The sequence below is a fragment of the Eriocheir sinensis genome, chromosome 1 (assembly GCF_024679095.1).
Source record: "Eriocheir sinensis breed Jianghai 21 chromosome 1, ASM2467909v1, whole genome shotgun sequence".
NCBI classification, from domain to species: Eukaryota; Metazoa; Arthropoda; class Malacostraca; order Decapoda; family Varunidae; genus Eriocheir; species Eriocheir sinensis.
Genome location: NC_066509.1, coordinates 18,828,960 through 18,855,549, shown reverse-complemented (window position 1 = coordinate 18,855,549; position 26,590 = coordinate 18,828,960). Strand labels below are relative to the sequence as shown.

General features: G+C 45.9%; 1 protein-coding gene across 1 annotated transcript; it reads left to right on the top strand.

The window, feature by feature from the left end:
* Positions 1-22,509: 22,509 nt before the first annotated feature.
* On the top strand, positions 22,510-24,331 carry LOC126994187 (uncharacterized). The gene is made up of 3 exons (XM_050853730.1): positions 22,510-23,154; positions 23,415-23,745; positions 24,038-24,331. Exons 1-3 carry the CDS (start codon positions 22,668-22,670, stop codon positions 24,174-24,176), a joined length of 957 nt encoding a protein of 318 aa, XP_050709687.1. The 5' UTR covers positions 22,510-22,667; the 3' UTR covers positions 24,177-24,331.
* The last annotated feature ends 2,259 nt before the right edge of the window (positions 24,332-26,590 follow it).

Below are 26,590 nucleotides of genomic sequence, written 5' to 3'. Positions count from 1 at the left end.
GTCTGAGGGTGGACGAAGGAACACTGGGAAGGAAGGAAAGAAGGAAGAGGAAGGTCTGAGGGTGGACGAAGGAACACTGGGAAGGAAGGAAGGAAGGAAGAGGAAGGTCTGAGGGTGGACGAAGGAACACTGGGAAGGAAGGAAGGAAGGAAGGAAGAGAAAGGTCTGAAGGGGACGAAGGAACACTGGGAAGGAAGGAAGGAAGGAAGGAAGAGAAAGGTCTGAGGGTGGACGAAGGAACACTGGGAAGGAAGGAAGGAAGGAAGGAAGGAAGAGGAAGGTCTGAGGGTGGACGAAGGAACACTGGGAAGGAAGGAAGGAAGGAAGAGGAAGGTCTGAGGGTGGACGAAGGAACACTGGGAAGGAAGGAAAGAAGGAAGAGGAAGGTCTGAGGGTGGACGAAGGAACACTGGGAAGGAAGGAAAGAAGGAAGAGGAAGGTCTGAGGGTGGACGAAGGAACACTGGGAAGGAAGGAAGGAAGGAAGGAAGAGGAAGGTCTGAGGGTGGACGAAGGAACACTGGGAAGGAAGGAAGGAAAGAAGGAAGAGGAAGGTCTGAGGGGGGACGAAGGAACACTGGGAAGGAAGGAAGGAAGGAAGGAAGAGAAAGGTCTGAGGGTGGACGAAGGAACACTGGGAAGGAAGGAAGGAAGGAAGGAAGAGGAAGGTCTGAGGGTGGACGAAGGAACACTGGGAAGGAAGGAAGGAAGGAAGAGGAAGGTCTGAGGGTGGATGAAGGAACACTGGGAAGGAAGGAAGGAAGGAAGAGGAAGGTCTGAGGGTGGACGAAGGAACACTGGGAAGGAAGGAAGGAAGGAAGGAAGGAAGGAAGAAGAAGGTCTGAGGGTGGATGAAGGAACACTGGGAAGGAAGGAAGGAAGGAAGAGGAAGGTCTGAGGGTGGACGAAGGAACACTGGGAAGGAAGGAAGGAAGGAAGGAAGGAAGAGGAAGGTCTGAGGGGGGATGAAGGAACACTGGGAAGGAAGGAAGGAAGGAAGGAAGGAAGAGGAAGGTCTGAGGGTGGATGAAGGAACACTGGGAAGGAAGGAAGGAAGAGGAAGGTCTGAGGGTGGACGAAGGAACACTGGGAAGGAAGGAAGGAAGGAAGAGGAAGGTCTGAGGGTGGACGAAGGAACACTGGGAAGGAAGGAAGGAAGAGGAAGGTCTGAGGGTGGACGAAGGAACACTGGGAAGGAAGGAAGGAAGGAAGGAAGAGGCAGGTCGGAGGGTGGACGAAGGAACACTGGGAAGGAAGGAAGGAAGGAAGGAAGAGGAAGGTCTGAGGGTGGACGAGGGAACACTGGGAAGGAAGGAAGGAAGAGGAAGGTCTGAGGGGGGATGAAGGAACACTGGGAAGGAAGGAAGGAAGGAAGGAAGAGGAAGGTCTGAGGGTGGACGAAGGAACACTGGGAAGGAAGAGGAAGGTCTGAGGGTGGACGAAGGAACACTGGGAAGGAAGGAAGGAAGGAAGAGGAAGGTCTGAGGGTGGATGAAGGAACACTGGGAAGGAAGGAAGGAAGGAAGGAAGAGGAAGGTCTGAGGGTGGACGAAGGAACACTGGGAAGGAAGGAAGGAAGAGGAAGGTCTGAGGTGGACAGAAGGAACACTGGGATGGAAGGAAGGAAGGAAGAGGAAGGTCTGAGGGTGGATGAAGGAACACTGGGAAGGAAGGAAGGAAGGAAGAGGAAGGTCTGAGGGTGGACAAAGGAACACTGGGAAGGAAGGAAGGAAGGAAGAGGAAGGTCTGAGGGTGGACGAAGGAACACTGGGAAGGAAGGAAGGAAGGAAGAGGAAGGTCTGAGGGTGGACGAAGGAACACTGGGAAGGAAGGAAGGAAGGAAGGAAGAGGAAGGTCTGAGGGTGGACGAAGGAACACTGGGAAGGAAGGAAGGAAGGAAGGAAGAGGAAGGTCTGAGGGTGGACGAAGGAACACTGGGAAGGAAGGAAGGAAGAGGAAGGTCTGAGGGTGGACGAAGGAACACTGGGAAGGAAGGAAGGAAGGAAGGAAGAGGAAGGTCTGAGGGTGGACGAAGGAACACTGGGAAGGAAGGAAGGAAGGAAGGAAGGAAGAGGAAGGTCTGAGGGTGGACGAAGGAACACTGGGAAGGAAGGAAGGAAGAGGAAGGTCTGAGGGTGGACGAAGGAACACTGGGAAGGAAGGAAGGAAGAGGAAGGTCTGAGGGTGGACGAAGGAACACTGGGAAGGAAGGAAGGAAGGAAGGAAGAGGAAGGTCTGAGGGTGGACGAAGGAACACTGGGAAGGAAGGAAGGAAGGAAGGAAGATGAAGGTCTGAGGGTGGACGAAGGAACACTGGGAAGGAAGGAAGGAAGGAAGAAGGAAGGTCTGAGGGTGGACGAAGAAACACTGGGAAGGAAGGAAGGAAGGAAGAGGAAGGTCTGAGGGTGGACAGAAGGAACACTGGGAAGGAAGGAAGGAAGGAAGGAAGGAAGGTCTGAGGGTGGAAGAAGGAACACTGGGAAGGAAGGAAGGAAGGAAGGAGGAGGAAGGTCTGAGGGTGGACGAAGGAACACTGGGAAGGAAGGAAGGAAGAGGAAGGTCTGAGGGTGGACGAAGGAACACTGGGAAGGAAGGAAGGAAGGAAGAGGAAGGTCTGAGGGTGGACGAAGGAACACTGGGAAGGAAGGAAGGAAGGAAGGAAGAGGAAGGTCTGAGGGTGGATGAAGGAACACTGGGAAGGAAGGAAGGAAGGAAGGAAGGAGGAGGAGGGTCTGAGGGTGGATGAAGGAACACTGGGAAGGAAGGAAGGAAGGAAGGAAGGAAGAGGAAGGTCTGTGGGTGGACGAAGGAACACTGGGAAGGAAGGAAGGAAGGAAGAGGAAGGTCTGAGGGTGGACGAAGGAACACTGGGAAGGAAGGAAGGAAGGAAGGAAGAGGAAGGTCTGTGGGTGGACGAAGGAACACTGGGAAGGAAGGAAGGAAGGAGGAGGAAGAGGAAGGTCTGAGGTGGACGAAGGAACACTGGGAAGGAAGGAAGGAAGGAAGGAAGGAAGAGGAAGGTCTGAGGTGGACGAAGGAACACTGGGAAGGAAGGAAGGAAGGAAGGAAGAGGTCTGAGGGTGGACAGAAGGAACACTGGGAAGGAAGGAAGGAAGGAAGGAAGGAAGAGGAAGGTCTGAGGGTGGACGAACACTGGGAAGGAAGGAAGGAAGGAAGGAAGAGGAAGGTCTGAGGGTGGACGAAGGAACACTGGGAAGGAAGGAAGGAAGGAAGGAAGAGGAAGGTCTGAGGGTGGACGAAGGAACACTGGGAAGGAAGGAAGGAAGGAGGGAAGAGGAAGGTCTGTGCTTGGACGAAGGAACTCTGGGAAGGAAGGAAGGAAGGAAGGAAGAGGAAGGTCTGAGGGTGGACGAAGGAACACTGGGAAGGAAGGAAGGAAGGAAGGAAGGAAGAGGAAGGTCTGAGGGTGGACGAAGGAACACTGGGAAGGAAGGAAGGAAGGAAGAGGAATGTCTGAGGGTGGACGAACACTGGGAAGGAAGGAAGGAAGGACGGAAGAGGAAGGTCTGAGGGTGGTCGAAGGAACACTGGGAAGGAAGGAAGGAGGGAAGAGGAAGGTCTGAGGGTGGACGAAGGAACACTGGGAAGGAAGGAAGGAAGGAAGAGGAAGGTCTGAGGGTGGACGAAGGAACACTGGGAAGGAAGGAAGGAAGGAAGGAGGAGGAAGGTCTGAGGGTGGACGAAGGAACACTGGGAAGGAAGGAAGGAAGGAAGGAGGAGGAAGGTCTGAGGGTGGACGAAGGAACACTGGGAAGGAAGGAAGGAAAAGGAAGGATGGAAGAGGAAGGTCTGAGGGTGGACGAAGGAACACTGGGAAGGAAGGAAGGAAGGAAGAGGAAGGTCTGAGGGTGGCAGAAGTAACACAGGGAAGGAAGGAAGGAAGGAAGGAAGAGAGGAAGGTCTGAGGGTGGACGAAGGAGGAAGGAAGGAAGGAAGAGGAAGGTCTGAGGTGGACGAAGGAACACTGGGAAGGAAGGAAGGAAGGAAGGAAGAGGAAGGTCTGAGGGTGGACGAAGGAACACTGGGAAGGAAGGAAGGAAGGACGAGGAAGGTCTGAGGGTGGACGAAGGAACACTGGGAAGGAAGGAAGGAAGGAAGAGGAAGGTCTGAGGGTGGACGAAGGAGCACTGGGAAGGAAGAAAGGAAGGAGGAGGAAGGTCTGAGGGTGGACGAAGGAACACTGGGAAGGAAGGAAGGAAGGAAGAGGAAGGTCTGAGGGTGGACGAAGGAACACTGGGAAGGAAGGAAGGAAGGAAGAGGAAGGTCTGAGGGTGGACGAAGGAACACTGGGAAGGAAGGAAGGAAGGAAGGAAGGAAGAGAAAGGTCTGAGGGTGGATGAAGGAACACTGGGAAGGAAGGAAGGAAGGAAGAGGAAGGTCTGAGGGTGGACGAAGGAACACTGGGAAGGAAGGAAGGAAGGAAGGAAGAGGAAGGTCTGAGGGTGGACGAAGGAACACTGGGAAGGAAGGAAGGAAGGAAGGAAGGAAGAGAAAGGTCTGAGGGTGGACGAAGGAACACTGGGAAGGAAGGAAGGAAGGAAGGAAGGAAGGAAGGAAGGAAGAGGAAGGTCTGAGGGTGGACGAAGGAACACTGGGAAGGAAGGAAGGAAGGAAGGAAGGAAGAGGAAGGTCTGAGGGTGGACGAAGGAACACTGGGAAGGACGGAAGGAAGGAAGGAAGGAAGAGGAAGGTCTGAGGGTGGACGAAGGAACACTGGGAAGGAAGGAAGGAAGGAAGGTAGAGGAAGGTCGGAGGGTGGACGTAGGTACAGTGGGAAGGAAGGAAGGAAGGAAGGAAGATGAAGGTCTGAGGGTGGACGAAGGAACACTGGGAAGGAAGGAAGGAAGAGGAAGGTCTGAGGTGGACGAAGGAACACTGGGAAGGAAGGAAGGAAGGAAGGAAGAGGAAGGTCTGAGGAAGGAAGGAAGGAAGGAAGGAAGGAGGAGGAAGGTCTGAGGGTGGACGAAGGAACACTGGGAAGGAAGAGGAAGGTCTGAGGGTGGACGAAGGAACACTGGGAAGGAAGGAAGGAAGGAAGGAAGAGGAAGGTCTGAGGGTGGACGAAGGAACACTGGGAAGGGGAGAGAAGGAAGATGAAGGTCTGAGGGTGGACAGAAGGAACACTGGGAAGGAAGGAAGGAAGGAGAGAAGGAAGAGAGAGAGAGAAATGATGAAGGAGAGAGAGAGAGAGAGAGAGAGAGAGAGAGAGAGAGAGAGATGGGGGGGAGGGAAAGGGGAGGTAGAGAGAGAGAGAGATGGGGGGGAGGGAAGAGAGAGAGAGAGAGAGAGAGAGAGAGAGAGAGAGAGAGAGAGAGAGAGAGAGAGAGAGATAGATAGCTATACATTGAGGTCTAACACTTGGTACATCTAGCCCGCCAGAAAGGAAGGATGAACATCACATAACCTTACTCACCTACATACATGACAAAATTAACTCTTACTTAAATGCTCTGGGGGAAAATTCATACGTGGGCTACAATGAAATGACTGTCCAGGGAGGGGGATTCCAACCTGGCCGGCAGATTCATAGGTAGGCATGCTAACCACTACACCACGGAGCCAGAAGAATTAGCCACACTATACCAGGACAAATAATTCTTAATGTGTGTGTGTGTGTGTGCCCTGGTAAGATTCATATGTGCAGCCCTGGTAGTGGTTCTTATTATGTAACATAGTGAGTCAGTATAAGGGTATTGCTGAGTAAGTTTATGGCCCCAAGTGACTCAGTGTTGGTTTAACCCGTCCGCTGTGACTGGCACGGATTTGGCCTTCCCTGGTAGCCTGGTAGCATATAGTCCCAGGTCTTTCTCTGTCTCTGTGGTGGATAGTGGAGTGTTTCCCATGTGGTATTGGTGCGCTGGATATCCCTTCACTGGTAGCCTGGTAACATATAGTCCCAGGTCTTTGTCTGCCTCTGTGGTGGATAGTGGAGTGTTTCCCATGTGGTATTGGTGTGCTGGATATCCCTTCACTGGTAGCCTGGTAACATACACTCCCAGGTCTTTCTCTGCCTCTGTAGTGGATAGTGGAGTGTTTCCCATGTGGTATTGGTGTGCTGGATATCCCTTCACTGGTAGCCTGGTAACATATAGTCCCAGGTCTTTCTCTGCCTCTGTGGTGGATAGTGGAGTGTTTCCCATGTGGTATTGGTGTGCTGGATATCCCTTCACTGGTAGCCTGGTAACATACACTCCCAGGTCTTTCTCTGCCTCTGTGGTGGATAGTGGAGTGTTTCCCATGTGGTATTGGTGTGCTGGATATCCCTTCACTGGTAGCCTGGTAACATACACTCCCAGGTCTTTCTCTGCCTCTGTGGTGGATAGTGGAGTGTTTCCCATGTGGTATTGGTGTGCTGGATATCCCCTCCCAAGGTGCAGGACTTTACATTTTTCTTCATTGAATTGTAGCAGCCACTTTTTGCTCCATTTCAGTAGCTTGGTGATGTCTAACTGTAGGAAATCCGCATTCAAGGGGTTAATTAACCTAGTAGCACATTTAGCACGTGGTACAGGCCCTGCAGAACGTAAAAATTAGTAACTAAAGTTTTTGCCCTTAGGCACAGAAGGCTGAGACAAAATAATTACTCATTTTCCTAATTTTTTGTAATATTATTATATATGATATTACTATATATAACCCGGTAGCTGCGGGATCATGTTTCTTAATGGTCCCTCTAAGCGAGAAAAATGAAAAAAAATCACCCCTTACACAAACCATTCCATAATATATATCAAAGCATTTGTGATCAGATTATGTATCATCTATCTTGGGGGGTTTATGTCACGGCACAAATTTGGCCCGTCGCTGCTTCCGGGATAAGAAAATATAGGAAACTTCACTAGGGCATAGTATAATAAGCCTGGCATTGTAGTACACCGTATACGGCATATAGTCCAGGGCTTCCCAACTCAACTGGCGGCCCGCGGTCCAGATCCGGACTTGTGGGTGTTGCAGCTGGACCCAAGGCTCCAGCAGACATAAACATGTGTAAATTGAATAGCATGAAGGTCCTGGCGATGGATTCTCTTAACCCCTTGACTACGGATTTCCTACAAGAAGACCTCACCAAGCTACAGGAGTGGAGCAAAAAGTGGCTGCTACAATTCAATGAAGAAAAATGTAGTCCTGCACCTTGGGAGGGGATATCCAGCACACCAATACCATATAGGAAACACTCCACTATCCACCACAGAGGCAGAGAAAGACCTGGGAGTGTATGTTACCAGGCTACCAGTGAAGGGATATCCAGCACACCAATACCATATGGGAAACACTCCACTATCCACCACAGAGCCAGAGAAAGACCTGGGAGTGTATGTTACCAGGCTACCAGTGAAGGGATATCCAGCACACCAATACCATATGAGAAACACTCCACTATCCACCACAGAGGCAGAGACCACAGACCTGGGAGTGTATGTTACCAGGCTACCAGTGAAGGGATATCCAGCACACCAATACCATATGGGAAACACTCCACTATCCACCACAGAGCCAGAGAAAGACCTGGGAGTGTATGTTACCAGGCTACCAGTGAAGGGATATCCAGCACACCAATACCATATAGGAAACACTCCACTATCCACCACAGAGCCAGAGAAAGACCTGGGAGTATAAGTTCACCAGGCTACCAGTGAAGGGATATCCAGCACACCAATACCATATAGGAAACACTCCACTATCCACCACAGAGGCAGAGAAAGACCTGGGAGTATAAGTTCACCAGGCTACCAGTGAAAGCCAAATCCGTGCCAATTGCAGCGGACGGGTTAAAATGTGTATTTCCTTGACTGTCTGTAGGGTAAGTTAGGGGTGTGTTATACATAATATACTTAACCTATTAATGCAGATAAAAGTTTAGTAGTATAGATTATATTAAATATCAATAACAGAAAAAAGCTTTAATGGCGGTCGAGGCACAAGTGCACAGCTGAATCTAAGTGTGAGTTTTGTTGTTTTTATCATGTCAAATGGTGGTAGTTTTGGCCTCTTATCAATAGTATCTGTACTCATGAGTAAGCCAGTAGTACGTTGGCAGGGTGTTGAGTACAATAATATATCGTGATGACAAAGGGGTATAAAAGTTTTCTTATTTTCAGAAGCGACCGCTCTGCTGGTGTGTATTCAATAGGTGTACGTTAAGTTGCCGGCACATTCACAGACCAACATTCGAGGGGTTATCATAACATTGAGTAAAGATCAATCTGCAGCGAATGTTGGCCTGTCAATATACTGCAAACTTGACGTACCTTATATATTTTGGGAAATATTGGATCAGTGCTGTTGCGGTCTGACCCGGCTGTACTGTTGCTGGATCTCAACAAGACCTTTACGAGATGACATTGTATCGTCTGAGAGTTGATCATTCTTTTGGGTCTTGTTCTCCTAATGTCGAGATCGCGTTGAAGATTTACTTAACTCTAATGGTCACCAACTGCAGTGGTGAACGCTCCTTTCCAAAATTAACTAGACTCAAGAAGTAAGAGTCAGTATGGTTCAAACAAGATTGAACCACCTCTCTCTAATGAGTACTGAGCAGCACGAGTCACTGAGGGAAATTAGCACGTCAAGGATACAACTGAGGAGTTTTCTGTTGCCAAGTCTCGTAAGTGCTTCCCGTGAGCCACGTTGGTCTGCACTCAGTTCAGCAAATGGTTCCAAGATTCTCCGAGGCAGCACTAATAGTCTACTGGATAAGCTACTGCCTGCTATGTTCTTATTCAAAAAGGAGTAAAAAGTGTACAAAATAAAGCCATCTTTTATCAGGTGAGTCCTCCCTTCCCCTTTTCAAAAATACGGCTTTATATGAATTTTATCTCATTCCTCTACCTCATTATGTGGCCATTAACTGTGAGGCAAAGGGTATCTCATATTGTCCACCACTTGCATTACAGAGGTGACAGCACAGGACACAGGGAAGGCTTAACCCTACAACACGAGGACGTGTATACTGTGTCCCTGCGTGCCCTGTACCACATCCCGACGCGCGCACTGCGTCCTGGCTCGCTTTAACCAATATACACGTTATTTTATCTATTTATTTTTGCGTACATCTCAAAATTATCAATTAATTTATGTTTCTTTATGCACCATTTAATTCTGCATGTTTTCATATATAATACATGATGATTGTGTTGAGTTTATGGCTGAAAACTTGTTATATTTAATAGCGACATTTGAAATTTGGCGCGCGGCGATCCCGGATACGGCGCGGCGTGCTGTTTTGGCCCGGCCGTAGTGAGTTTCTTTATGTGCACCATTTAATGGACCGCATTGGCTATACAGGCATATGGCCACTCAACTCCAAGCTGTACTTTCCATAGATTTCAAGTTATAGAATAGTGTGTGTCTGAAGCTGTCTCCGAGATACATACACGGCCATGGTGCCGCCATCGCTCCAAGCCGATGACATTGCACACGCTTCACTCCTACCCGATTTCAGTTTTTCTCCAGGTCAAATAGTAGTGTCAGGAAATCGAGTAGAGGTAATAAGTGAGCGGTCGTAGGCTCAGAGCGGTGACTCTGCCAAGGCCTTGTATCCTGGAGGCAGCCTCAGATCCACTCTAGTACATAACTTGAATTCTATGGAAAGTACTGCTTTGACAGTTCACCAAGTGGCCACGTGTGGCACTGCCTGTATAGCCAATACGGTCCACTCTGCATGTTTTCTTATATAATACATGATGATTATGTTGAGCGTATGGCTGAAAACTTGTTATATTCAATAGCGACATTTGAAATTTGGCGCGCGTGGCGATCCCGGATATGGCACGGGGCGCTGTTTTGGCCCGGCCGTAGTGAAGGGGTTAAGAGTGAAGATACAGGCCAATTCTTGCATTAATAAGTTGGACAGCACAAGACAGCTGATAGGTCCAGGCACCCAACAGGAACAAATAACACCATGACTCTTGCATTAATAAGTTGGACAGCACAAGACAGCTGGTAAATCCAGGCACTCAACAGGAACAAAAAACACCACAACTCCTGCATTAGTTTTTTTAATCAGACTCTCTAAAAAGATGGTAGTGAAAACACCAGTTAACTCTCACATTATTAAGTTGGACAGCACAGGACATAGGGAAAGCATGAGAGTGAAGGTATACCGGATAACTCTTGCAACATTAAGTGGGACAGACTCACCGAGGAGAGTTGGGTCAGCTGGGCGTCCTTCACAGGGGTGGTGAGGGCGCAGGCAGCAGGAGTAGCTCACAGTAGGAGTTTGAGTACACTCTCTGCCACGACCTTCACTGTAGCCAATCTGAGGGTGTTAGTACATCAGTCGGGAACTTGAAATGGCTGAGAGTAAAGCTACAGGTTGCCAAGTCAATCATCCACTCCATCAGGAAGTTATTTACTTAGGGTCGTATTATAAGACATTTCGCCGCCCAAGAACACCTATTTGACAAGGCTTTCGCAGGAGTTGTGGGCATTTCCAGGAGTAGTTTTATGACCCCGGTGGTAGTTTAATCCTTCTTCTGTACCATGAGCCTGAAAAACACTCATTAGAACCTGACTGATATCCCCCTTTGACCTTTAGAAGTAGCTGATGTGAGCAGGGAAAGTGTCTTGTAATACCAGCCTTAATCTCACAGTCATTCATTCATCAGTCAGTCAATCTTACACACACACACACACACACATGCAGAGGCAGTGTGGTCTCCCCATAAGAAGAAACACATAAAGAAACTGGAAAGAATACAAAAGATGGCAACAAAAATGGTTCCAGAGCTGGAGGGATTGACATACGAGGAGAGACTAAAGGAAATGGACCTACCAACACTAGAACAAAGAAGAGAAACGGGAGACCTAATACAAATCTACAAATTATTGAGCAAAATGGAAGAAGTAGACAATGAGGAGTTACCACTAAAAGAAGAAATTACCACCAGGAACACAAGAGGACACAGTCAAAAATTGAGGAAGGGAAGATGCTTGAGAGACATAAAGAAATATAGCTTCCCGCAAAGAAGTACAGAGGTTTGGAACAGACTAAGTGAGGATGTAGTATCAGAAAGGAGTGTGCAAAGCTTCAAGGAAAAGTTGGATAAATGTAGATACAGAGACGGGACCACACGAACGTCAAGCCCAGGCCCTATAAAACTACAACTAGGTAAATACAACAACTAGCTAAACACACACACACACACACACACACACACACACCTGATGTGATAATCTGTTGATGCAGTGGGTTAAAGGAGAAACAAGGCTAAGAGGAGATGACCAACCATCAAGACTTGACCTAATTTTCACAAAAAATGTTGAGTTAGATGAAGGAGTCAGTCACGAGTGCCCCTTAAGAAAGAATGGCCATCAATTATGACAGATGAAAACTATGGAAGGATTTGAATACCAAGATGAGGCATATAAGGAAAAAATGAAAAACTATACAAAGGAAGATTATGTTGGACTCAAGACAGAGAATTGCAACAAAATGGTCCCAGAACTCTCGAATATGACGTATGAAGACATTGAGGGAGATGGACTTGACGACACTGGAACAAAGAAGGGAGAGAGGAGATTTGATTGCACTGTACAAGTTGGTAAATAAGTTTGATGAGGAAAGGGTTGGAAAGTTTTGTTTAGTGGGTGCAACATCTGTGGTCACATGCCGGAGAGACACAGAAGGGGAAGGAATTCTAGGAGAAGGGAACAGTTGGAAAGTTTTGCTTAGTGGGCACAACATCTGTGGCCATATGCTGGAGAGAGACAGAAGGGAAGGAATTATAGGAGAAGGGACAGTTGGAAAGTTTTGCTTAGTGGGCGCAACATCTGTGGCCATATGCTGGAAAGAGACAGAAGGGGAAGGAATTATAGGAGAAGGGAACAGTTGGAAAGTTTTGCTTAGTGGGCGCAACATCTGTGGTCACATGCCGGAGAGACACAGAAGGGGAAGGAATTCTAGGAGAAGGGAACAGTTGGAAAGTTTTGCTTAGTGGGCGCAACATCTGTGGCCATATGCTGGAGAGAGACAGAAGGGGAAGGAATTATAGGAGAAGGGAACAGACCCCAGGAGACGGGACACAACCCCCCATTAATGCCTGGTACACTGCTGGGTGGACAGGGGCGTAGGGTATCGGAAAAGCCGCCCAAATTTTTCCACTCTGCCGGGGAATCGAACTCAGGCTCTCTGGGTTCTAATAAGTGTTTCTTGAGGTTCATGGTACAGAAGAAGGGTCACACTACCACCAGGGTCATAAAACTCTCTCGGCTGTGAGCTGAGCATGCTAACCACTGCACCACGAAGCCCCTTCACACCTTACCGATCTCGGTGCCCATGTTGCATATCGTGGCCATGCCAGTGCAGGAGATGGAGTCCACGCCAGGCCCCAAATATTCAACAATTGCCCCGGTGCCGCCTTTAACTGTCAGAATTCCAGCGACCTTCAATATGATGTCTTTGGGTGATGTCCAACTGCTCAGCTCCCAGTGACCTTAACACCAATGACCTAGAGAGAAGGCATATTAACCTCTTGTAATTTCTGGCTTTCTCCTGGCTGCAAAAATAATGACAATGAATTTAACCCTTTGACTGTGGATTTCCTATAAGAAGACATCACCAAGCTACAGGAATGGAACAAAAAGTGGCTGCTACAATTCAATGAAGTTTTAAGTCCTGCACCTTGGGAGGGGATATCCAGCACACCAATACCACATGGGAAACACTCCACTATCCACCACAGAGGCAGAGAAAGACCTGGGAGTGTATGTTACCAGGCTACCAGTGAAGGATATCCAGCACACCAATACCACATGGGAAACACTCCACTATCCAACACAGAGGCTTGATTTTCTCTTCCTCTTCCTCATCTCTTTTTCTCCTCCCTTCCCCTTTTTTCTCTGCTTCTCTTCCTCTTTCCCTATATTCTCCTCCTGTTCCCCACCTTAAGAATGGTCGTCCTGGGAGCCATGATGTTCGCCTGGTACTCCGGCAGCGTAAAGACTGGTGGGTTTTGTTCATGTCGCACACCACCGTGAAGCTGGCCTGGATCTCTTCGTCCATCACGGACACCTTGAGGCTGTGCACGGGCAGGGACTCATGATTCAGGGTGTCTCAGTGTATAGACTGCCTGGAAAGGGTGAAGTCTATATGGTATAAATACACAAAGAATGACCTCACATTGTTATATAGAAAGTTTCATTATTAAGGAAGCGAATATGAGTTTTCTGGGTCAAGTTTATGGTAATTATTCAGGGTTTTGTTAGTTTAGGTTAAGTTTAGGTGTCTTTCAATATGAATTAACAAAGAATGGCCTCTCTTTGTTATATAGAAAGTCTCATTACTAAGGAAGCAAATGTGAGTTTTCTGAGTCAAGATGTATGGTAATTATTAAGGGCTTTGTTAGGTTAGGTTAAGTTTAGGGTGTCTTTCAATATGAATCAACAAAGAATGACCCTACTTTGTTATACAGAAAGTCTCATTAGTTAGGAAGCAAATATGAGTTTTCCGAGTCAAGATGTATGGTAACTGTTCAGGGTTTTGTTAGGTTAGGTTAAGTTTAGGGTGTCTTTCAATATGAATCAACAAAGAATGGCCTCACATTGTAATATAGAAAGTCTCATTAGTAAGGAAGCAAATATGAGTTTTCTGAGTCAAGATGTATGGTAACTGTTGAGGGTTTTGTTAGGTTAGGTTAAGTTTAGGGTGTCTTTCAATATGAATCAACAAAGAATGACCTCACATTGTAATATAGAAAGTCTCATTAGTAAGGAAGCAAATATGAGTTTTCTGAGTCAAGATGTATGGTAACTGTTGAGGGTTTTGTTAGGTTATGTTGAGTTTAGGGTGTCTTTCAATATGAATCAACAAAGAATGGCCTCTCTTTGTTATATAGAAAGTCTCATTAGTAAGGAAGCAAATATGAGTTTTCCGAGTCAAGATGTATGGTAACTGTTGAGGGTTTTGTTAGGTTAGGTTAAGTTTAGGGTGTCTTTCAATATGAATCAACAAAGAATGGCCTCTCTTTGTTATATAGAAAGTCTCATTAGTAAGGAAGCAAATATGAGTTTTCCGAGTCAAGATGTATGGTAACTGTTGAGGGTTTTGTTAGGTTAGGTTAAGTTTAGGATGTCTTTCAATATGAATCAACAAAGAATGGCCTCTCTTTGTTATATAGAAAGTCTCATTAGTAAGGAAGCAAATATGAGTTTTCCGAGTCAAGATGTATGGTAACTGTTCAGGGTTTTGTTAGGTTAGGTTAAGTTTAGGGTGTCTTTCAATCAAGGCCTCACAACAGCATGCTCTAGTGATGTGTTTTCTTGAGGTATGAGATGCAGGTCAAGAGATAAGTTACTGTAATATGATCTCAGGAAAACTTCAATGATATGTGGGAGGGAAAAAGGCAGGTTTCCAGCTCTTTTTCTCCTTCTTTAGTTCTTTATTCTGCTGCCTTTCCTGCTCCTCCTCCTCCTACTACTACTACTACTACTTCCACTATAACTATGAACAATAACATTAATGCGTAAAACCTCCATACGAATCTCTTTCAAGAGTAGAAGTAGATTCAGTCTTTCTCTACCTTCCTTGTTCATGGTGACGGCTGCTTCTGAGGTCTGGTGCAGGACGGTGTATCTCAGCTTGCCCAGGTCCCAGGCATCAAGGTCCGTGGCCACAAGGTTGGTGACCACCTGGCCGGGAGACCAGTTTTCCTCCACATAAGCTTCAGAGTGTTTTATTGAACCTGCAACATTAAAAATACATAATAAAAAAAACATGAATAAGTAAATATTGTAGATATACAAATAAACACAATAGCTTGGTCACACCCAGAAGAGTGCAACAGATGGAAGACTGCGTACGAGAACAAAAGGTAATCCTTGTGACGGTAAATGAGAGCGTCGAAGGGAAAATAAAAAAATAAGAAAAAGTGATGTGGATGAAGGAAAATAAAAAGGTAACTAGAACGAGGTGGATGACAATGACAGTAAATGAGAGAACAAGGAAATGGATGAATGGGAGAGCAAAGCGGATGAAGAATTAAAAAGTACAGTAGAGAGCCCCTTAGCGCAAGATCAATTATCAGAATCCAACATCTACCAAGGAAAAAATTAATTAGCGTGAAAGCCTCACTTAGCGCAAGATCAATTAGCACAAGCCACCATCTACCGAGAAAAAACTTAATTAGGGTGAAAGCATCAGTTAGCGCGCGATCAATTAGCACAAGCCACCATCTACCAAGGAAAAAATTAATTAGCGCGAAAGCCTCAGTTAGCGCGAGCAGCCACCACGACTGAGTTTTGAAAATTGCGCCAAGCTGCCATGATGCGCGGCACAAGCTGCGAGAGCCCTTACTTTACGCCATGTTGATACAGGGCAAGTGCTTTGTTTACGTTGTGGATGTGGATACGGGCAACTGACCTTGGCTGTGTGTGATGCACACCAGGAAAATTTGGACTTGCCGGTTGTCCAAGCTGCCGCCAAAGCGGTGGGAAGAAAAGGGCTCAGTGTGACACCAGGTTACGGTGAACCGACAACTCGCTCCTGGGTGGGTGCACGGGCGTTGCCAGTAGCCACAACGGTTAGAAGAAAACAGCCAGTGTGACACACTGCCTTAAGGCAGCGAGGCCGCTGGCCGGGTGAGCGCCGGCGATGACGTCACCGGACTCCTAGCGAATCACAAGTGTGTTTTCAGAGCCCAGCCAATCGTAGGGTTGTTTTTTTAATGTGAGTGATTATTTTGAGTAATTATCAAACCCAAAAGTCAGACCCACGTCTGCACCAAATATTTTTTTTCATATTGGTTACTTTATTCAGTTAGCGCGGCCGCTTCATCCACCTAATTCTCGCGCTGAATGGGGCTCTACTGTAACTAGGACGAGGTGGATGACAATGATGGTAAAGGAAAGGTCAAGGATGAATGGGAGAGTGATGCGGATGAAGAAAAAAAAAAGAGAGAACCACCACAGCATTATTACACCACGCGGCAGAAAAAAAATAATAATGAACAAAAAAAAGAATGAGTAAATAAATACATCCGTAAATAAGAGCAAGAACACGGAGCGGTGAGGAGCCGGATTTTTTTTTTCTATGCACTCTTTTTGTTGCCCTTGAGCCGTCTCCTTTGATGTAAAAAAAAAAAAAAAAAAAAAAAAAAACCTACCCTCGGCGGGGGGTGATTGTAGGCCACACAGCTCTTGGCCTCCCGTTCTTTACACCTTTGTTGGAAGCAGTGTGTTGCTGTCGTCTTTGTTTTTGCCCTTGTAATAAAAAAGAGTCTATCAGTCTGGTCTGGCAACCTCATATATTACTAATGGTCAAAGAGCAAAGGTCACCTGTGGGTTCTTGAGGGACAGGTTCTCCCAGCAGGGACGGTTGGTCTGGGCAGGTGTAGGAGGAGGCGAGCATGGCATGTATCACAGCCGAGTCTCAGGTCGTGCACTTGACAACCTGCCGGGACCCCACTCGGCCAGCCTGACCTCGGGACCACACCACTCTGCAGCCACTCATGGACAGCTCCTCCTCCGCCAGCCCATCCTTGCTGTGCCGGATGTCCCACCATTCCTGGAGAAAGGTTATGGCTGTCAGGCAACTCACCAGGCACTGGGTTTGACTCCCTTCTTCGATTTTTCTCCTTTATATCCATGTCTGCTCATCAAGGGTTTGGGTCTGTAGCATTTTTCTATCCTCCCTTGACCTGCTTTCATGGATCTCAGTGATGATAATAATAATAATAATAATAATAATAATAATAATAATAATAAGTTTAATGATACCATAATCACCTCCCCAGTTCCTTGCAGACACAGGGCAAGGAGTCACGGTATTATTGTAGGAGTACACCAGTCTAGAGATGGCTTTTCTTACCCTGACCATTAGAAAGAGCTCCGCATTCTGAGTAAATTCATCCCCATAAACACCCCTCGGAAATCATTTATAACGGAGGGAGGGAGGGAGGGCGGTCAAGGCCAGGACGTTAGGTTAGGTTAGTTTTAGGTTAGGTTAGTGTTAGGTTAGGTTAGTTTTAGGTTAGGTTAGTGTTAGGTTAGGTTAGTTTTAGGTTAGGTTAGGTTAGGTTAGGTTAGGTTAGTTTTAGGTTAGGTTAGGTTAGGTTAGGTTATGTTAGGTTATGTTAGGTTAGGTTAGGTTAGGTTAGGTTAGTTTTAGGTTAGGTTAGGTTAGGTTAGGTTAGGTTAGTGTTAGGTTAGTGTTAGGTTAGGTTAGTTTTAGGTTAGGTTAGGTTAGGTTAGGTTAGGTTATGTTAGGGTTATGTTTAGTTTAAATGCACCTGTGTGGACGAAACTAGTTTTTTCTGGTAGATTTCGGTCTGTTTTGAATTAATGTGCTCTAAATTTTTTATCGCAAATCATTAGTCTCTTGGTTGGAAGGGGGGGGGGGGTAAAAAAAAAACACGTGATTTGCGATAGAAATGACACGCATATTCATTCAAAACAGGCCGAAAACTACCGAAAAAAACTAGTTTCGTTCGGAAATGCGAGACTGGTGAAGTGCTACAAATTTACCGGAGTCACAAATGAGCTCAGTTATTAAAACAAATTATGAACAGTAATGAACATATGAAAAATAACTCATGACAGAAAGGGTAGCAAATGAAAATTACTGTATCACTGACAATGAAAACTATTTCTGAGCACACCCAACTCTGGAATTACCTGTGGTTTCAGGTTAAAAAGGGTGTGATTCTATAAATTGCTCACCATGACATTTATTCTTCCCTACAAGCCTCTTCTGTCCTACTGTCAACTGCCTAGCTGTTCTCCTGTAGGGGTGTTCTTGGCATGCTGAGCTGGGCCGGACACTGACGGGGTTAAGCGACAGTCATTGTCACTCAGGATTTGCTACATGCACTTATGCCTGCTGTAAAGTGAGGATTCTGCAGACTTCTCCATCCTCTACCAATACTCTTTCACATGCCGACATACCTTGGAGCTGTTGATGGACACTGTGTTGAGCTGCCTGAGGAGTTCACCTGTCCTAATTAGCCCTACGTATGGGAGTGGACGTCTCAGAGGATTAAGTTAGGTTTCATTTGGTTGAATATAAAGGAGGGGGAGGGCTCGCTCGGAGGCGTCGTTAGTAGTTAGGGGTCTTAAGGTCGGGCACCGTGCGTTACATTAGGGCACAAGTGTCGGGTACAGTTGGCCTCGATGACTGCCTGGCCGGGCCGGGTGGTGCTGGGCCGCAGTCTTGGCCGCTCTGAACGCCCGTGTCTCGGCACCAGAGGCCTCCTGCGTCATCACCGCCGCCAGAGTCACGGCAGACAGCAGCAAGCATCTTCCCGGCGCCAGGCGTGAGGGAGCCGCCGCCGCCTCCTCTTCCTCCTCCGAGCCTCGGCGGTGTTTGTGTCTTGCCAACGGGACGCTAATTTTGATGCTGCTTTATTTTTTATTTTTTGATATTTCGTTGGGTCGCTCTGTTTCATCGTTGCTTCTTTGATCGTTGCTGAGTGGTGTGAGGATGAAACTTTTATTCCCATTATTTCTTTGTTGTTGATTTGCATCGTCACTTTGTGGGGGTGTTAGGTCCTCTCCAATCACTGGCAGAAGATGAGCCGAGATCTCCTCAACTGCATTCGGATTCTGCCATAGAATCTAGGATAGTTGTCATAGAGGGAAGAAAGTTGTGTCACTGTCCTGAACTCTTTTCACGTAAAGTTGAATCTTACACTTGAATATTGCCACTTTGTCACGAACTGTGTGCAGCATTGCAAGGTTTCCTTGGAGTGAAATATTCAGGGAATTCACTTCAGAGAAGAAATCAGCCAAGTAGGCAACTTTTGTTACGAAACAGTCATCTTGCATCATTTCGTGAAGAAGATTTTCTTTCGAGGTTCGACCTTCTTGCAGCAACATCGTTATTTCCTCTCGAAGTTGCAGCACGCGATTCAGAACTTTGCCACGTGAGAGCCAACGTACCTCCGTGTGAAACAGGAGAACAAAGAAGACAGAGCCCATTTCTTCACAAAGCACTTTAGAAATCCTTGAAGTTGTTGCGCTCCCTCGGATATGGTTCACAATCTTCACAACGTCTGTGAGCACTTCAAGTCCTGCTCCTATTCTCTCACTCCTCATCTTTATCATCTCTAGACTCCTCCTCTTCCTCCTACACCGATTTATCCCTCCCTCATCTTTATCATCTTTGTACTCCTCCTCCTAGTTATTCTTCCCCTGCCCCTACTCCTCAACTACTCTTCTCTCCATTATGTGTAGGCGCCTCCTCTTCCGCGCCGTTGTTTCGTATTTCGGACACGTCGCCTCGTCCTCCGTGCACAGTTAGGCGTAATGCCACGCCTATTATATTCATATTTCTCAGTGGACAACTAATGGAGTGTGGACCCGAAGTGAGAGGCGGGAGGTGGGGGGAGGGGGGTTGTGGGGGGAGATGGGATGGGAGGGAGGCAGGGGTAGATGAAAAGGGTGATGGGGGTAAGGAAGACTGGGTGTGGTAGCAGGGAGGAGGGTGTTAAGTGTAGGGAGGATAATGGTGGTGGAACTATATGGTCTTATCTGCCTAGCTCGGGGGAGTCCTTCATCACCTTTTTAATTAAGTGTGGTGCAAGGAAGGTCGGCTCGGTAGGGGGGTGGCAGGGGCGGCTGGGGAGGTGTAGCAGGGAAGGATATGGGGTTGTAGAGGAGAGGAGTGGAGCTAGCAGGGTGGGAGGGGAGAGAGGGTTGGGTGGCAGGGAGAGAGGGTAGAGGGAGGGTTTGGTGGCAAGGAATGGAGGGAATGGCAGAGTGCGACGAGAAGGATGAGGAAGAGGAGGGGGAGCAGGAGGAGGAGGAGGAGGAGGAGGAGGAGGAAGAGGAGGAGAAGGAGAATATGTGTGTTTGCGTGTGTGTGTGTGTGTGTGTGTGTGTGTGTGTGTGTGTGTGTGTGTGTGCGCGCGCGCGCTAGTGTGTGTGTGTGTGTGTGTGTGTGTGTGTGTGTAAAGTTTTTTTGCACATTGTTAACATGTTTATTTATCTGTTCATTATTGGATGCGATATAAAGAGAAAAGGCGGTGTGTGGAATCCACTAGCTCTAGACTACTTTCCGAACTCTGCCAACTCCATTCTCCCAAAAATTTCCCCAAAATATCTCCACCAAACCGACGTGTAGGGTCTGTGAGAGCCCCTGTTACTGTACACAGCTTACGTGATGGATCGACCAGACCGTGAAGAAGAGTTATCACCCACCTCGGCCTCCGGCCGCACCTCAAGCACCGAGAAGAACAAGCCCGCCAAGAGAAGTCCTTTTGCCTGGGGGAGGAGACAACGTCTCCTGCCGTAGTGAAGAAAAGGAAGTGTGTGAGTGACGGCTGCGTTGCCCACACTTAATCTGGCCCCGAGAAGAACAAACCTGCCAAGAGGAAGTCCCTCTGGATGGAGGAGGAGGAGAAGACGTCTCCTGACGTAGTGAAGAAAAGCTTGTGCTCCGTTGGCCGCAGCGCCGCCGAGCACCAGGTGAGCGTTCCCGGACGCATAAACCCGAACTGTATTATTGTTCGGCACCATTGGGTTAAAAGTGGTTGAAAAAGGCCGTAGAGTCGTCATACTCAGTATCCATAATGGCCCAAGACGCAGAAAACGATGCTTTTATGGATAACTAAGAAAACTGTGAGATTCTATGCTCAGCTGCAATAAACATAAGCCCTCACATTATATATGCAATTCTTAGTCTGACTATATAGAATTTCTCTCTCTCAGCTTAAGTTTTATTATTTATTATATGCATATATATATATATATATATATATATATATATATATATATATATATATATATATATATATATATATATATATATATATATATCTATATAATGCACTTTTCTTAATGATCATTCAGGATTTATTCATACACTACTTTTATTCTTTCTCTCTTTATTGTATATATGATTAGTTATGTAAAATGTATTAACAATAAATAACACTCTACTCTGTCACGTCTACCTGATTCTCCCATACTAGTCCTGTTCACCCCACCCCTATCCACCTCACGTTGACCTGAGTTCCCTAGGGAGGGTAATGAGGTCAGCACTAAAGAACGGATTACAGGGTCTAGCTTAACATTACCTTCATTAAGATTAAAATTATCAAACTTTTGTATACATGCAGACTCTATTATTCTACGTTTCTTAAAGTTATTACATTTATACAATAGCTGACTGTCGTCCCAGTTAATAGAGTGATTATTTTCTGAAGCATGTTTAAACATAGCATTATTCAGGTTACATGTCCGAAAAGCATATAGATGTTCTTTTACACGAGTTTCTAAATTTCTAACAGTTTCTCCAATATAAACAAGGTCACAATCTTTACAGTCAATTTTATATACGCCAGCTGTACCATCTACAAAATTCTTGTTTTTACTAACGTTGATTTAATGGTGGAGATATATTTATATGCTATGTTTACATCAAGGTCCTTATTAACAGTTTTAACGACATCAAGTTCAGGTCAGGTCAGGTCAGGTCAGGATCAGGTCAGTTCAGGTAACACCCAGACAGCAGATTCGGTCAAGGAGAGGTCATCAGAAGTGACCGCATAGAAATTAATTCAAGCAGTCTCTCTAGAAGTTTTATAAATTTATATCAAGAATATAATAATTTTGTTCAAAATAAAAAGAAATTCAGAATGACTTTATCCCAAAGAAACTGTTTAGGTCAAGCAGTAATGATCCTAAATGGAGACGCAGAGTTAGAGGAGACATGATTGAAGTATAGAAATGGTTCAAGGGGATTAACAAGGGAGGGCAGTGACGGCATGAGGTCAAGTGCACTCAGGTCAGCCACAGTTTGGTGGTGACTGCTGAGAGGACTCAGTCAGAGGCTAAACTTCATCATGGCAACACCTAGAGAAGTGTTCGATTTCGAAGACGAAGGTTTTCTACTATCATTCTAACCGAGACAGAAGATTTAGTGCATTTTCGCTTAAACGTGAAAACCGACGAAGAGTTCCAGCGTTGGAAGGAGCTATACATGGGAAAAACCAACACTTGCTTCAACGTCAAGCATGTATATCCTGCCCGTTGCAGAAAATTGCTTCATAAAATACTAATTTGTCATCATGGTGCTGCTCGCCACTTGGGAAAAGAAGAACATATACTGGGTAAGTACCTGTTAAAAATTTGTTCTATAAATAGGATACATTTACTATGCCCTGCGGTTCAAAATACATATCAGTTATTTTTAACACACTATATGAAGGAAACTGCAAACCTCTCGTACTCAAGGCAGCTCCTTCTACCATCCCCATTTCTTATCTATGCTGTTCTTGATATTCATCTTAACCTTGTTCGTAGGTGCCCTGTAACAATGGACGTTGTCATTCGGTTCATAACTAAGGACACTGTAAAGAAGGACAAACTGATGGCCACACACCCATGCTTCGTAAACTGAAGGGACAGCACAATCACTCTCTACAGTCTGCAGAAGCTCTGAACCAGCTTAGGGTACTTCCGGAAACGAGGGAGACTTTTATTAAGTATTTTGAGCAAGGTACGGTAACTAATTGTTCACTGACTACTTCATTTCGTTTTCGTTCTGAAAATACTAATTTCTAAGCAGGATTGATGTAGCATTTTATGTTGTGTCTCTTAGTGCACTTGCACTATTGACTGTGTAATATTTTAACACTTCAGACTGCATGTGACATAGATTTAAGGAATATTTTAATAGCTAGGTACATTATTCATGTCTGCGCGAGCACCATGGACAACACATTCTGCTATACGTTCAATTTTCAATTTTCAGGAATGACTGCTAATCAGGCTGGAAGATTCCATGTCCTAAAAATGGGGCTGTGTGATGACTTATTTGGACAGGCCAATCATGCTATAAACCCATCGCCTCGTGCTATCAGTTATATGAGAGACGAATGGCTGAAGAATGAACATGGTGGCCTGAAGAACTTATCAATGGCAGAGGCAATCAGAAAGTATGCCGCAAATAACCCAGATGTGACGATACTGGAGGACATATCAGAAGGAAGTTTTACTGCAGTACTTGTTACAGCTTTTATGAAGAGAGTCCACATTAAATTTAGGGAAGCTGGAGAAGTAATCTTTGTGGATGCCACGGGATGTGTTGACCAACTCAACACTTCAGTTATTCCCTTCCTCTGTGCTGGACCAGCAGGTGCTGCTCCACTGGCAGTGCTGTTTACATCTTCCCAAGATGAAGCAACACTGAAAAAAGGTAAGTCTGACAATTTTCCTTTTACTGAATGTTGTTAACTCCGACTGTGGTTGTAATCGGTATATTGTGCGTGTGAGAAATACATAGAAATGGTCTTCGTATTGCATACTAACTCTCTCTCTCTCTCACACACACACACACGCACACACAAAGGGTCGGTTGGAAACCTAGGGTAACTGTCATTTCTGTGAAGCTTGGCTTGTGCTCTGGACGCATACTTGGATATATCTGAAGTTAATCACCTTTGCTCTTATCTACAGGTTTTGAAATGGTTAAGAGTGCTGTAGCAGAAAAGGCCTTCTATGGGAAGGGCACGCCGGAGACTTTCATGACTGACAACTGCGATGCCATGAGGAAAGCCCTAGCAGCAACCTGGCCTGGAGCTCGACAGTTCCTCTGCATTTTTCATTTTCTACAACAAGTATGGAGGTGGCTATTGGACTCGAGACACGAAATCAAGAAAGAAGATCGCCAGGAACTTATGACTATAGTGAAAAGCCTCGTATATTCAGCAACGAAGAACGATTTATTCACGTCATGGGGAAAATTCAAGGCTAATCCTCTTTCGGAGAAGTATCCTAACTTTAGAAGGTACAGTATATTGCCATAATGTTAATCATATCTATAACAATAGTGATTTCGTAATATGGATGATAAGTACAGATAATGCATTTTTTTTTTTAATATTTTCAAAATCATCATAATAATTGATAACATTTATATACTACTACTACTACTACTACTACTACTACTACAGACTTCACGAGCTGTCTAGATGTTTGCTGGCCTTTTGTAAATAGTTAATGTAAGGTCGTGTGAGTTTCCATGCTCTTCTGAACACCCAGTATTTAGGTCTAACAACTATTTTGTTTTCTTATTTCAGCTATCTAGGCTCACTGATGGAAAGGAGTGACGAGTGGGCGATAACGTTCAGGGCAGGTGCGGTGCTACGTGGACATCACACCAACAACTTCTGTGAGGCAACAATGTGCATCATTAAGGAAGTCGTTCTTAATAGGTAAGCGCCAAGGGATGTTTCTTTCTTATTTGTGATGGCTGGTTTTATTAATATAAGTACCATACATCAACATGAAATTCAAACTGCCATTTTACTGACTAGTTGTACAATTGGAGGCCTTCTCGTAAAGCTCGACTGTGTTCTATTACTTTTTTTTTTTTTGTTCTACATATTTTCGCATCATCAACAAACTCATTTGCGTTACTAGTGATGACAATGTCCTTAATTTTCTTGATTTCCGTGAATATTGTAAGTAGGGTATTACTGCCTATTATATTCAAGTGTTTCCATTACAGTAAATCACATACACAACATATTTTCCTTTCTAATAATTAAGTTCCCCCCTGAATCTAATATTCTGTTGCATTCTGTTGCTTCCCCTTATCAACATTTAAGTGTTTGCAGAACATTACTTACTTGTCTATTTATTCTTTCTCTCTCTCTTTTTTTTAGATGCAAGGCATACAACGCAACGCAGCTGATCATTTTCATGGCCGAAATCTTTGACAGCTACATGAAGAAGAGGCTGGTGGACGTTGCGCTTGGCAGACGGAGAGTGAAATCATTAAGCACGGCTACACTGCCTCTAGAAATGGTTACTTTCCAAGGTAACGGAAAGTACAGAGTCCAGAGCCAGTCTACTCCATCCCTTCAGTACGACGTAGATCTTGTGACTGGATTTTGTGAGTGTACTGCAGGGGAAATGGTTCCTTGTGTAAACATCAAGCTGCCTGTGCAGACTACAGCATGACGGTCCTGCCCCAAGTCTTCACTGCCACTACTGAAAACAGACGGTGGCTGGCGTCAGTGGCAGTAGGCGACGAGAAAGTTCCACCCGAAGGCTTTTTTAGAGGACTGTTGGAGCCAACATTAGAAAAAGAAGAAACTGCCTGTGCTTCTCCTGTTCAGGAATCCCAGGAAAGCACAGAGATCCAGCTAATGCCTCCTGAAGTGAACGTCGAGAATCAAGATGAAAATCCGCACCAGTCTCCAGATGTTGGCGAGTTTGTAGCTACATTCCAAAATGTGGTCGAAAATATGCCAACAGTGACACTGCGGCAGCCCTCAGTACTGCTGTGAGACGGTTAAAGACTGTGAAAAGTGGAATCAGCTGAACAGCATACTGCAGACCTTTGGAAGTGGCCTTTGCAATAAGGGAGCTGGCAGAGGAAAATTCGATGCCAGCCAACATCTATCGCAAGAAGAGGGCCAGGAAAACCCAGAGGTGCAGCCCTCTTGGTAAGGACGACGACCGAGCAACTTACCAAACCCAAAACCAAAACGACCGCGAAATTTGTCCCAAAATATTGCGCAGAACGTGGCTAATGCTAAGTCACACGGGAGTGGCCACTAGGATAGGGAGTATTGTACATGCATTGAAATAAAATTTTTGAGCGTCGGTTACAGATTTCTGTGGTATTTGTAAATATAAAGAAGGTTTGCCCGTTTTTCTAAGCTTAAGATGAAATTGACCGCATGAGGAAAACTGATGAACATTTAGAGGAGAGAGTAGAGTGTTATTTATTGTTAATACATTTTACATAACTAATCATATATACAATAAAGAGAGAAAGAATAAAAGTAGTGTATGAATAAATCCTGAAATAATAAAACTTAAGCTGAGAGAGAAATTCTATATAGTCAGACTAAGAATTGCATATATAATGTGAAAGCTTATGTTTATTTAAGCTGAGCATAGAATCTCACAGTTTTCTTAGTTATCCATAAAAGCATCGTTTTCTGCGTCTTGGGGCCATTATGGATACTGAGTATGATGACATGACTCTACGGCCTTTTTCAACCACTTTTAACCCAATGGTGCCGAACAATAATACAGTTCGGGTTTATGCTTCCCGGACAACAAGGGGACGACAAGAGAAGGGAAGTCACCAAGAGACCGGCACCAGACGCCGAGCACCAAGTAAGCGTCCTCGGACAGCAAGGGGACGACAAGACGAGGGAAGTCACCAAGAGACCGGCACCAGACGCCGAGCACCAAGTGAGCGTCCTCGGACAGCAAGGGGACGACAAGACAAGGGAAGTCACCAAGAGACCGGCACCAGACGCCGAGCACCAAGTGAGCGTCCTCGGACAGCAAGGGGACGACAAGACAAGGGAAGTCACCAAGAGACCGGCACCAGACGCCGAGCACCAAGTGAGCGTCCTCGGACAGCAAGGGACGACAAGACGAGGGAAGTCACCAAGAGACCGGCACCAGACGCCGAGCACCAAGTCAGAGTCCTCGGCCAGCAAGGGACGACAAGACGAGGGAAGTCACCAAGAGACCGGCACCAGACGCCGAGCACCAAGTGAGCGTCCTCGACAGCAAGGGGACGACAAGACGAGGGAAGTCACCAAGAGACCGGCACCAGACGCCGAGCACCAAGTGAGCGTCCTCGGACAGCAAGGGACGACAAG